Source organism: Psittacula echo (assembly GCF_963264785.1).
Source record: "Psittacula echo genome assembly, chromosome: 4".
Lineage (NCBI taxonomy): Eukaryota > Metazoa > Chordata > Aves > Psittaciformes > Psittacidae > Psittacula > Psittacula echo.
Genome location: NC_137738.1, coordinates 18,430,971 through 18,443,608, shown reverse-complemented (window position 1 = coordinate 18,443,608; position 12,638 = coordinate 18,430,971). Strand labels below are relative to the sequence as shown.

Below are 12,638 nucleotides of genomic sequence, written 5' to 3'. Positions count from 1 at the left end.
AACCTATTCATTTGGCTCTGTGAACCAATATTTTGATGACTAGTAACACAGAGCACCAAACATGGATGTAGCTGGAGTTGCAGCCAGCACAAAAATGTTTCTTTCCAAAGGGAACAGAGGGTCAGATTGCAACTTGACCCGCTGTTTCATGCTGATTTTCCCTACACAGAAGGCAAGGCTTTATCATTCCCACTGATTATTCAGCTGAGAATAAAGATGAGGCCCAGATTATGATTTCCTTGTCCTCATGAGACTGTCAACAGCATGCAAGCCAAGCACATGCATGGGAGGCTGCCATTCTTGCTATAACTTGGTCATTTTGATGAGCTCTGTAACTCTTTCTGTGGCACAAGTATGGTGGATAGAGTAAGGGAAGAGATAGCATGAGTAATCCTGACTTAAAACTAAAAAACTTGAGCCAGAAAGAAAGAATCTTACAATTTATTTTTCTCTTCTTTCTGTAGGTAGTGGACAAACAGAGCATAGTTTCCTGTGGTTTTATGTGGGGTTCTTTCTTTTTCATAAATCTTCTTATCATAATAGCCCTAGTTTATAAGTGTGAATTTTATGATTCCAAGCTAATGCTTATTGGTTAGCAGGGTTCTAGCAAACATTGCACCTGAGATCTGTCTGCTTGTTCTTCAGTGGGAGAACTAATTTTAATGTCTTTTTGCTGCCTACCTAGTGCTTTTCAGAGAACTAAAGGGGAGATCCAGAGCTAGAAACTATATAGATTATTCACACATGTACACATTTCCCCAAGAATACAGCTTTTGAGTCAACATGGGAAGAGAAGATGGAGGGAAACTCACTATTAAAAATTCCAAATTCACTTGCTACACAATCTGAATTCTCTATTATTTGCCATTTTGCACAGGAAAAAAAAATGCAGCATTTAATATACTTGATGTTTAGATTTTAAAATTGCCTTAGAAATTCAACATATTTATGGCTTTCTTGGGAGTGGTTGTTTGAGGTTAAAGGCAACCATAACTTCATCCCATCTTAACTTTCCATCTTGTACCGAAAAGACAAAACCTTCGACTAAGTGAGAAAACGGTTTCTAAGTAATAGCTCTGGATGAATGTGTGAGGAGTGGGAGCACAGCATGCTCTGCACTGAGTGAAATAGATGGGCTTCCCTACTCCCTTCCTTGTCAGCAAAGAATCTTTGATGCTTGCCTGTCTATATCTCCTACTTCTCTTTCAGGAACTGGATTATCAGAAGAGACGCATGTGGGAATCAGGTGACAGGTTTGTTCCTGTTATGAGCGATTTCATCACTGTGGCCAGTTTTAGCTTCTCGGAGTTAGAAGACCTTCTCAACGAGGCTAGAGACAAGGTAAGAACACTTTCCAAAGTGTATGGGGTTTCACTGGCTCAGTCAAAAGCCTGATCAAAATAGAAGCAGTAATGCCATATGCTGAGACTGTAGTGAAAACTGTAATAGATACTGAAAACAGTTTAGGTTGAAGTTTCTTATTTTTCCTAATCTAGTCTGTAGCCATTTAGAATAAATTTTAGGATTAAAAGAATGCTCTTGCCCACTTCTTACTAATCGTTCTTAATATTAACCATGTGTGCCATAGAATTGGGATGGCAACATCTGTACCAGGATATCACACCATGTGGTTGTGTTGAAGGGACTGCTTTTAAAAAGTTTCTCAGAAAAAGTTCGTTTAGTGATAGTGACTTCATATCTTTTACCTTCTTCTGACTTTATCCCACTGTGCTTATTCAGCTGGGGACATTTGTGTTTCATTTTCTTAAAAAATATACCTCTGGGTAGTTTGGTAACCCTGAATACCTGATCTTTTCCATGTTACTGCCTGTATTTCATTGCAAGGATAGAAATCCCAAACATGCATGGTTTGTCTGACATTCTTGGTTCCTTCTTACACAGCCAGCACCACGTGCATGTTACTCTTCAGGTGCTGCTCTGATCATTTTGCCCTTTCACCGTCTGCATCTCCATTGCTGGATTTGTACAACCAAAGAGGTGCTTGTTCTTTGCTGATGATTGGAGTCTGGCACTAATCCCTCTGTCTCTCAGCTGAATGAGGAAGAATTTATATGAAAAGATCATAAGCATATGAAAATGTTTAGAGAAGAGCAAGTTCTAAAGTAAATGATATGTAATGGCAAATCTGCCCTTCTTGGCTGGCATGTTAAAAGTGCTTGGCTTTATGAAGCAAATATGTTATTTGTTTTGGATTGAATTGTTTCCACAGCTGGTGTCAGTCCTTATAGCGTTAAGGGACCTATTTCGTTATTAAGAAAACCTGTGTTTTGCCAATGGATTGGTAAGCCTTAAATTTTGAAGGATAGGCAAAATAGAGGCTGAGGATCCAAACAGTAAGACTCCTCACTTCTCCAGTCTCTGCAGTAATGTCATTCTGCATTTCCTTGCTATGGAGATGATGTTGGTAATATGGACTTGCACAAAACAAATATTTTATATTCTGTATCATCACAAAATTTACTGAGAAAAGCTTGTTTTTCTTTAGTTTGGGGGCTTCTGTTTTATGACTAGGTAAATTTTTCAACTTCATTACAGTTACGTGCACATTTCTGAAAGTGAATTCACTCTGTCTTTGGTTAAGACTACCTGCTTTTGGTTTAGTATTTGGTTTAGTATTAAGATGGTGGTGGTCCTTTCTTTTGGCACTAGGACAAAAGCCCAATGCAGATTCTTTACAAGGTCAGTCAGGGGTTAAAAACCAGCAAGTAGTACATGTCCAGCACAGCAATGCAACTTTTCTTGCTCAGGCAGTTGCAGGAAAAATGCCATTCTTTTGCTTTAATAATAACCAGAGAATCTCCCTACAGACAGACCAACATGTCTGGAAGTTGCTGCATGCCTTTTTAGACATAGCCAACATAAAGCACTTAACATAAAGAGATGTTTTATTTTAATGACTATAACATGCTTAGGAAACATTTCTTTACCTTCTCCTCACACATCCTTACTATGTTTGAACACGTGCCATTCCAGCTTCTGCTCAACCTATGGCTTTGGTTCTTCCACTGGCAAAAAAGTGTCTTCCACTGGCTGCTTTTGGGCTTCTAAAAGGGGACTGTCTGTCCTTACGAGTGCTTCAATACTGAGCTATTTCTCCTGTTTGCCTCGTATTGTTTTTCCCCTCTCTTCTTCCTCTTTTTCCTTTTTAAGGAAAAAAAAAAAAAAAAGAAGAAAAAGAAAGCTGGAAATTTTCAACAAACCAGATGTGCTTTGCAAAGCCTACAACATTCTCCAACCTCAATGGGCTCTCTGTGCTTGTTGAATCACAAGCTCTTTCTTACCATGGAAACCTACTATAACCCCAAATTAAAGGAAGAGAGGGACCAAGACATCTGATTATCCTGTACTTTTTTTATTTCTCAAAGCAAATTGAAAAAAAGGTACTGAAAGAGGGAGGACTTTGAAAAATACCCTAATGAGCCCAGGAAGAATTGGTCTGGTTCATAGATTTATTAATAATAATGAAGTTCTAGTTTTAACAGCTGGAGCTGGATATCCTTCTAAATATAGATGTGCATAATTGATTGCCACGAGGTAATCAGAGCCATGTTTCCTCAGCTGGGATTTAAAACAATACAACTTATCTTTTCAAACCTGGGAATTTTTTTACTTTTTAAAATGCCTTTAGTATTAACAAAAGTCATTTCTTCATTTCTTTTATTTATGGAAAGTATCAGTTACAAAGGTGTGATGCTGACCTTCTCGGTAGAGGATATTTTTCACAATCCCATGCAGTACTTTTTTTGGCCTTTTTGCTTAAACCAGGACCATTTACAGTTAGTGACCGTGGGGAGGAAGTGATATTTTAAACTTAAAGGGCCAGGTTGTCAGATGCAGGCATCCATGTTTGCAGAGGAAGCCTAGTAACTGTACTTATCTTCATGCAGTAAACAGATGGCTTGGTTAAGAACTGATTGAAAACTTAGACTGACTCTTTAAACAGGCTCCCTAGTACAGCTGGTTCTTGTTCTTTTTGTGTTTTTCTCACTTTCAATGCCACTTTATAAGGGAATATATAGATTAGATCAAGGGATAATGTTTTCTGCCATTTCCCATAAACTGGAAGGTGGGGCAGGAGAAAGTGAAATTCTGCCCTGGAATCCTTCATCAGTTTTTACATGTTTGAACAGATGACAAAAAGCTTTTTTTTTTTTTTTTTTTACATCAGAAAGAACAAAATGGGGTTGAATTTTGTTTGTGAACATTTTTACCTGTGTTTCCTCTGGGGAGACAATGAAAATGCCCAGGCAGAGGAACAGTGACCTCCCATGGTACGAATTTTATTTTCCTGCTTGGAAAAGGTGACATTTGCTCTATATGAAGTTTTACAACATACTTAAATGCTGATAGGTATGATCTTACTTTGCTAGACTGCTTCATAACTGTTCTACTTTGTGCTTGGTTTATAACAAACTTGTTTTTAAGACATTTTGGATATTCCTAGAAGAACAAAGTCTGCTCAATCAGGCATTGCCATTCCTGTGATCACAGAATCATAGAATGGTTTTGGCTGGAAGGTACCTTCCAGGCTCCTTCTGGATCTAGTTCCAACCCCCCTGCCATGGACAGGGACACTTTCCACTAGACCAGGTTGCTCAAAGCCCCATGCCACCTGGCCTTAAACACTAAGCCTCTCTATAAGGGCACAATGGAGGCCACTGCCTGGGCAAGACTGACTAGGTGGGTAGGAAAAGTGTCCATTCCCAGTCTCTCTCATGACAGCTCCTCTCAAACAGGGTGTTCATCATCATGGAGAAAGGAGTTCAGACTTTGCACATGCATTTAATAAGCTTAGCACATATAGTAACTGTTTTGAAGAACAGAAAGGCAATGAAAGACAAAATCCATTTAAGAAAATAGTAATTAATGGCAGAATGCTATAAAGGACACAGAAATACTCTACTCCAAATGCCAGTTACAGGCTGTGCACTTCAGTCATTCATTTTGGGGGACTGGTATTTTCTGTCAGCCACTGGGGCTAATGAATAAGGAATGGATCAGGATGGAGACTGAGGAAGTCAAGACAATGTGTGTTACAAAGGGCATGAGCTGGCACCACAGTCGGCTATCAGGAACAGCCTTTTGTTGAATGAATTATGAGCTACGTCTGGTAACTTAGAACTGCAGATGCTTCAGGCCAAGTTGGCATCGAACATATTAGGAATGTTTATAGTACCTGTATCTCGATTTTGGGGCTGCCAGTGTCATTGTTGAACTCCTGGCAGAATTTTTTAAGAGCATGTAGGCACAAGGAGTGCTGAGCCCAGCCCTGCCTGAAATTGGCTCGGCTCTTTCCATTGACTATTCTGAATCTGTCCCATAAAGAAACAGACATTTATTTGAACTGCCTCAGTATAGGATTGGAGTCTTCATAACAGCAAACTCAAGATTACTTCTCTGGGGAAGACAATTCATGTTGTATGGCTACATGGTATAATTCATCATACATTGGCTCCTCTGGCAATAGCAGACAGCACAGACAGTTGGAAATTTTTATCATGACTGTTTTTCCTCCTCCTCATAGAGGCCTGCTCCTGCCGTTTCTAGAGCTTGCCACTGTTTAACATTTCGTTGGCAAGCACAGCAGCGAGCGTGTGTGCTGCTGTCCCGTTTTCCGTCTCCCTGCTAAAATGGCTTTTTAAAATAAACAACTGTCTAAACGATTTGCTTTGGCAAGAGGATGAATTCAGTGGAAAGTTTGGCAGAGGAAGCAGAGCTGGCACTGAGCTTGTGGACCTGTTATATCATGGAGCATGGGGGCCCTTACGGTGTGGAAATTAATGTTTTAATGAAAAGAAAAAAAAAAAGATATACAATCCTGTATTACAGTGGAAAACCTGCTGAAACAGTTTTCCATCTTGCTTTTGCCCATGTCATCTGTCCCCAAATGACTTCAGGAACAATCAAGTTTCAGCCCTTGTTCCGCACTACTACAGCACGTCACAAAATTCTGGAAAGCATTTTGCATGCATGAGGTCTTAGCTACAGATTTCACAGTTGTGGCAAGAGCAGGTACTGTTTGTCAGGGAATCTGCCTATGGAGCAGTGCAGTGATTAGTACAGGGTGACACAGATCCTGTGGCAGAGAGCAGAAGAGAGGGCTGGAGTCCAGAGCACCTAGGTCTGTGCTGCGCTGCCTCTTATGCTCTAAGTGAAGCATGCAGTGTGGTTTTAGCCACTGTGAGGAGGTAGGAGCCTGGGCTTCATACCAGGGTTGGGAAGGCTGCCTCCAGCAGCTTGCTGACCCTCATCCAGGCACCAATGCTTTAAAAAAGCACACATGATAGTAGTACCAGAGCTATGGGGAAATAGAAGTTGTCACGGAAAGGACTCAGTCGGAGATCAATGTGATCAGACAAAGCCATTTATTCTAGAAAACTAACTCTTTATATACTATTTCTTAAAGTTGTTTTCACTAACTTGGCCCATTGTGATTGGATACATATCTGTGAGGCCCTTAACAACTAACATATAATTGGTTAAGCACAGGTGTGAGAACCTGACCTTCAAAGTTTTCCAACAGTCCTCAATTTAACAACTCAGTAAATTCCTGCTCCTTCTTATCTTGCTGGGATTCTCACTCCCAGTGCCTTGCTCCCATCCTCCTTCACCTTTTGTTGTTCCTTGGTTCATGTCGGACTCCATGTAGGCACTTGCTGATCTGGGTATGTGGCTGTTCTTTGCCAGAAAATCATCCACATCTCCCCCTTTTTCTTTTTATACAAGCCAAACGCACTTTGTAGCACTCATAATCATTCGTTGGATACATTAAAAATACACAGCAACAAAATCAAAATCGTTAAAATGACAATAAACACCATTAGTCCACCTTTTACTAAAGCAACCAGCCAACCTGTCAGTCCCCATTCACCTAATAAATCGTCCAGCCAAAAGGCTTGCCCATCCTCATACACCATGTGTAAGATCTTAGCATGTTTCCATATTTCTTCAACAGATGCCAATCACAGGCTACTGGGTCTGCCATTTGTCTCCTGGATGGCTCTCTGATAACAGGGGAGGCCATCCCTCACATCAAGGTCTGGCATGGCATGTGTCCCCATCGCTCCATGCCTGCTGGGTTGCAGCCAACAGCGGAGCTAAAGGTTCTTCTTGGTGGCAAACACAGAGGCCAACCCAGTCTTGCCCTTGACAGTGGCAGCAGGCATTTGGTCAACCTCAGTTCTTGTACCTTGTTGTCAATGAGGAGTTTCACCTGCTTCATCCAGTAACAAGTTGCTACTGTGGCAAAGCACACACAGATTTACATTACCAGAGTAACTATTACAGGTTACAGCAGCATGTTGAAGATGCTGATGGCAACAAGAAACCAGCCAAAGAATTTTCTTACCAGTGGAGTTCTCCCACCCTCTTAATTTGTTCCATTACCTGCTTTATAACACTACCATCATATTAGACTCTTTCTAGCTTTTGCCTTAGCATTTTCTAGCAGCTGCTGCAAATTTGCATGCTCTAACATCTCTTTTACAAGTAACAAATCCACACAATACAAGGTATAGTTTCTCATTAGCAACTGGCTAGTAAATACAAGTGGTTTTATACACAAAATCACAGCCTCTAATAATAGCTACATTACAAGCACACATATTCAAGTTGTTACTTTTCAGCTGCCCCCAAGTGATGTCCTGTAATCATTCATTTTTTTTTTCTTCCTCTATCTCATTCTGCTCGGGGTATTCACTGTCAGCTCCTATAACTGAGGCATTGGGTTCCTCCACTTGTCTGTCCAGCTCATGGCAAAGCTTTGCAAACTGCAGGCAGCTGCCATGGACCTGTAGGTAGGACGACACAAACATACCCCCTCTCCCACACTATCAGCTCCTGAGAAGGAGCTGGGTTAAAGTGATTCAAAGACATTCTGATGGAAAAGGAATGTGAAGCTACAGCTGCCTGCCTGCTTAGCAGCAGCCATAAATACCTGCCAGCAACAGCACCTTGCATTAACCCTTTCTTGTCCAAAATGTTAATCTGTTACCCATTAAAACTTTTACACAAACCCAACAACAAAAAATACACAGAACACTGTCTGCCCTCAACACACACACACATGCATGCATGGGATCCCACAAGCAAACTCCATACAATTACAATATTCGAAATACAAAAAACAGACAATCATTACTCCCACTACACAGTCCCTCATACAGAACGTGGCGTAAGGACCCTGTGAAGACAATCAAAAATCAGCTCCAAGAAGCACCATCGCAGTGTGAGGCAGCAGGCTCAACTTCAGCGGGCGTCCCCGCAGAGGCTCTGCCTCCCCCACATCGCATGAGTCTTGGGCTTTTACACTGACCAAAATGCACACTCATTCCGATGCAGGTGGCCAGCCTACATGGGAAGAAGTGGTCAGCAATATCCATAAAAGTCTCCAAGGGTTGACAGAAACATGGATATACTTATATTTGCTATCTTCTAGTACATGTGGATCACAGAGAGACTATCAAATGAGTTGTATAGGGGGTCCCAAGTCCACAGTCCACAATGGTACTCATATAACATGTTCAAAAGCCTACAAGGGTTAAGACTTGTTCAATTATTTAAAGGGATTCCTAATAATGGTGCATTAAATTGCTCTACATTTTCACACACCCAACAGTTTTTCACTTGTGTACAATTAACTACCTTTTCTGACAGATCTACATAAGCATTAGCCTTAAAAGCAGTATTAGCTATCTGAAACATAAGCATGAATATTGAAAGAAAGAATACTCTATTTACACTCATGACTATGTCTGTCTTCATGCTTTTAAGCAGATCGCTTGGCACACCTTCGCTTAGTCCCCTCCCAATGCTCAGGAGGAATCTGCCATTTGTATGGCACCAGTAAGGGCTTTGAACATTCAAATTGAATAATGCGTATCTGCTTCTTCTGCTTCAATACCCGTCTCTGCAGCTCAAACTGTCCTTCAGAAATTCTAGGCATGAAACCTGGCTCGTGCCTCTTCATCCAGCCAATTCATTCGTCGGCAATGAGGGTGTTCTGTCTTCTTTTGGCAACGCTGGCTCCTTCCAAGGTTTCACCCATCGAGCTGGTACCCAACGTGGACCAGAGTCTGTGATTACACACATATATCCTCCACCAGTTAGTTTTACTTCCACAGGAACCTTCCAGGTACCAGTTTCCAGATCCCTATACTGGACCAGTATACCCTGAGTCTTATTCACATAACCTGACCCTAACGCTTGACATGTATTACAGCAGGAGGGTCACTAGAGTCTCCTACCAATCACAAAAAGTTCATAGCATACACAGCTTTCTGTATTCTTGCTGCCGGGGTAAGCCCTTCTTCCCCCGTTTTTTGTTTTTCTAACAATTGTTTCAAGGTCTGATGCGTACATTCAATAATAGCCTGACCTGTAGGAGAATGAGGAATACCAGTGATATGAGCAATGCCCCAGTTATTTAAAAATTTAGACAGCATTGAAGAAGTGTAGCTAGATGCATTATCCGTTTTAAGCTGTAAAGGTACTCCCATAACTGCGAAGCAACCACGCAAATGCGTGATTACATGGTGTGTGGTTTTGCCAGCCAGAGGGGTAGCCCAAACAAAGTGCGAAAAGGTGTCAATAATAACATGGACATACTTCAATTTTCCAAAAGATGATTCATGGGTTACATCCATCCGCCAAAGTTGGAGAGGCTGGAGACCTCGAGGATTGACTCCAAGGCCTATGCTTATTGTCTGGCCCTGACAATCAGGACAAGAGTGTACAATGCCTGTCAGGGACAAGCCAAACTGGCAAACTAACATTTTTGCTGATTGGTGAAAGAAGGCATGAAATGCTCGGGCTTGTTGAGAAACATCTACCGGTGGTCCTGCCCAAGCTGGAGCAACTAATTCATCTGCTTTGTCATTACCATCACTAAGGCTCCCTGGGAGGCCCTAGTGACTGCGAATATGCATAATGAAATATTTACAGTTATGATTATTTACGAGATGTAACAGAGTTTTCAACAAAGTCCATAACCTGCAATTAACAACCTCCTGTAAAATTGCCCTCTCTAGACGTTGAACAATTCCTATGACATACAAAGAATCACAATGTTAAGCAGAGTATCAGGCCATCGCAGAAATACCACAACAATAACACTTAGTTCAAACGTTTGTAAGAAATCTGTAGAGTGACCAGGTATTTTGTTTCTTCCAACCATCTCCTGTTTTCCAAATGTATCTGGCTATGTGATTATTTCTGCTAGCATCTGTAAAAACAGTTATACCTGAAACAGGTCTGTCAGAGTAAAAGGTAACATCTTCATATTGGTTGTTTTTTAGCACAGTAAACAAGTTATGTGGCGGAAAATGTATGCTAACTTAGCCAACAAAATCTACTAAGACAGTGAAAAACAGTGCTGGACTACTGTGCCCACTCCAACCATATTTTGGTAAGGGGTAAACAAATTTGTGATGGATCACTACCTAGAATTTCTTGACAACGTTCACAGCCTTGCTTAATTAAAAGGGCAAAGGCTTCCAATCATGTAGTAACAGTTTTGCGCAACCAGTAAGGTAAGAAGATCCATTCCAATATACACAAGGGATCCTTTTTCTGCAGATTCCATTGTGCCAACAGGCTAAACAGATGATACTGATTGTTTACAACAAACAAAGTTATAGATAAATCTGGGCTCCATTGGGAAGCATAAGAAGTAGATATTTTAGCCATAATATGGGCTAGGGCCTCATGCTGGATTTTTGACAGAGTTCTCTTTTCCTCTGTCTGTGGTTTGCTCTTCAAAAGAGGCATTAGTTCTGCCAAATCATTAGTAATTCCACATAAGGAACAGATCCACTGAATATCACCTATTGATTTCTGCATGTCTGACAAGGTTCTTATCTCCGTAGTAGTCTTCATCTTCTGGGGCCTAACTTCAGTTCTGGAAATAATCCACCCCAGGTATCTCCATGGGGCATTACGCTGTACCTTTTCAGGTGCAATCACTAAACCTACTTTTGCCAGTTTGGAGAGGTATCAGTTATGGTAAAATCTATTGCTGTTGCCATGTCCACTCCGGCACTCCCTGCTGTAGCAGAGGGGATGCGGTCCAAACACTCTGATTTTGTGTCATCGCGTGGGGTGGCATCGCGCTCACATTCAAGTTTCCCAACGGAGTTCCATCTTTCTTATACTTCGAGTGACATTCAGTTGCCCTATGGCCATGTTTGTCGCATCTAGTACAATCACCTCTAAAACCTGAAGCACCACCTGCTGAGTTAGTTTTCTTTACTCTACATTGTTTTCTATGATGCCCCATTTGCCCACAATTAAAACATCTCACGCCCTTCATACCCACTCGATCACCTCGACCTTGCTGTAACAAAGGTTTGACAGCAGCAGCAAAGGCAGTAGCCATGTATTCTGCCTTTTCTTCGGCCGTGCCCACCTTAGAACAAGCGTCCATCATTTCCTGCAAGCCAGCAGATTTCGGTAAAACCTGTAAAATACGCTTACAAGCTGGGTTAGCATTTTCCATGGCCAAGGACATAAGCACAGATTCTTTAGCATTAGGTGCCAAATCAATATTCTTTTCAATAGCTGCTGTCAATCTATCAATAAATTGCATATATGGCTCAGTAATTCCCTGTTTTATCGATGTATAGGAGGGATTAGGTTTTCCTGCTTCTGGCACAGCTTTTAAAGCAGCTAAGGCCAATTGCTGCGCTTGCTGTAACACCTCGGTTCTCATACGAGCCTGTACTGCATCAGGGTGAAATTGTCCCTTCCCTATTAACATTTCATATGTAACACCATGTAAGGGATCATTAGGGTTGCGATCCAAATTATCATCAGCAGCTCTTTCAGCAAGCTCCTCAAACCCACTTTTAAAATGTAATAGCTGCGAAGGAGTTAACAGGACTGAAGCTACCTTAAGACAATCATTGGGAGTTAAGACCATACTACAAAACAAGGCAGTTAACATTTGTTGTGTATATGGAGAAGACAACCCATATTGAGAAATTGCTCCCTTAAGTTCCTTTATGATTTTCCAGTCCATAGGAGTCCATTGGGTTTGTCCCTGAACATTCGTAATGACTGGAAATGCAGCAGGGATGTCAATTGGTAGAACAGTGCCGTCTATCATTGCATCTTGAATAAGACCTCGCCATCTCAAGGCAGTAGGGTTAGGTTGCAGAGGGGGCTTCGAGGGCGGTGGCAAGGGCGTAGCAAAAGGATTAACCTTGTTTAACTTTTCTGATTCGTGCCCCTCTTGCTTTGCTTCAATTTGCCCCAATCGGTCTCGTAGGTCCCGTAATTTTTTATCTAAAAGCTTAGTCCACTGCCCCCAATCCTGGTCAGTTTTTGGCCCCGGTTGGGGCAGCGCTAACGATGGTGTACATGGTACGGGTGGGTATAAATTCGGAGTCTCAGTGTCCTCCTTTGGATGTTCCCATTCTTCTGCATCAGGCGGTGGAAGGGAGGCGGCGGCGTAAAAGCGGCCGTCAGGGGCGGGGGGGGCTGTGAGGGCGGCGTGAGGAGCGGGCGGGCCGTCGTCGACGTGAGGGGCGGGCGGGCCGGCGTGAGGGGCGGGCGGGCCGACGTGAGGGGCGGGCGGGCCGACGTGAGGGGCGGGCGGGCCGACGTGAGGGGCGGGCGGG

General features: G+C 42.2%; 1 protein-coding gene across 3 annotated transcripts in view; it reads left to right on the top strand.

The window, feature by feature from the left end:
* The window catches only part of DAAM2 (dishevelled associated activator of morphogenesis 2), a gene marked incomplete at its 5' end in the record, with an annotated part of 130,160 nt that overhangs the window by 110,251 nt on the left and 7,271 nt on the right, over positions 1-12,638 (top strand). For 2 of the 3 annotated variants that reach the window (XM_080614530.1, XM_080614528.1), the window contains one exon: positions 1,210-1,341. In XM_080614530.1, coding sequence (XP_080470656.1) covers positions 1,210-1,341 — 132 coding nt within the window. The remainder of the gene's footprint in view (positions 1-1,209; positions 1,342-12,638) is intronic. The other variant, XM_080614529.1, reaches the window with a different exon arrangement.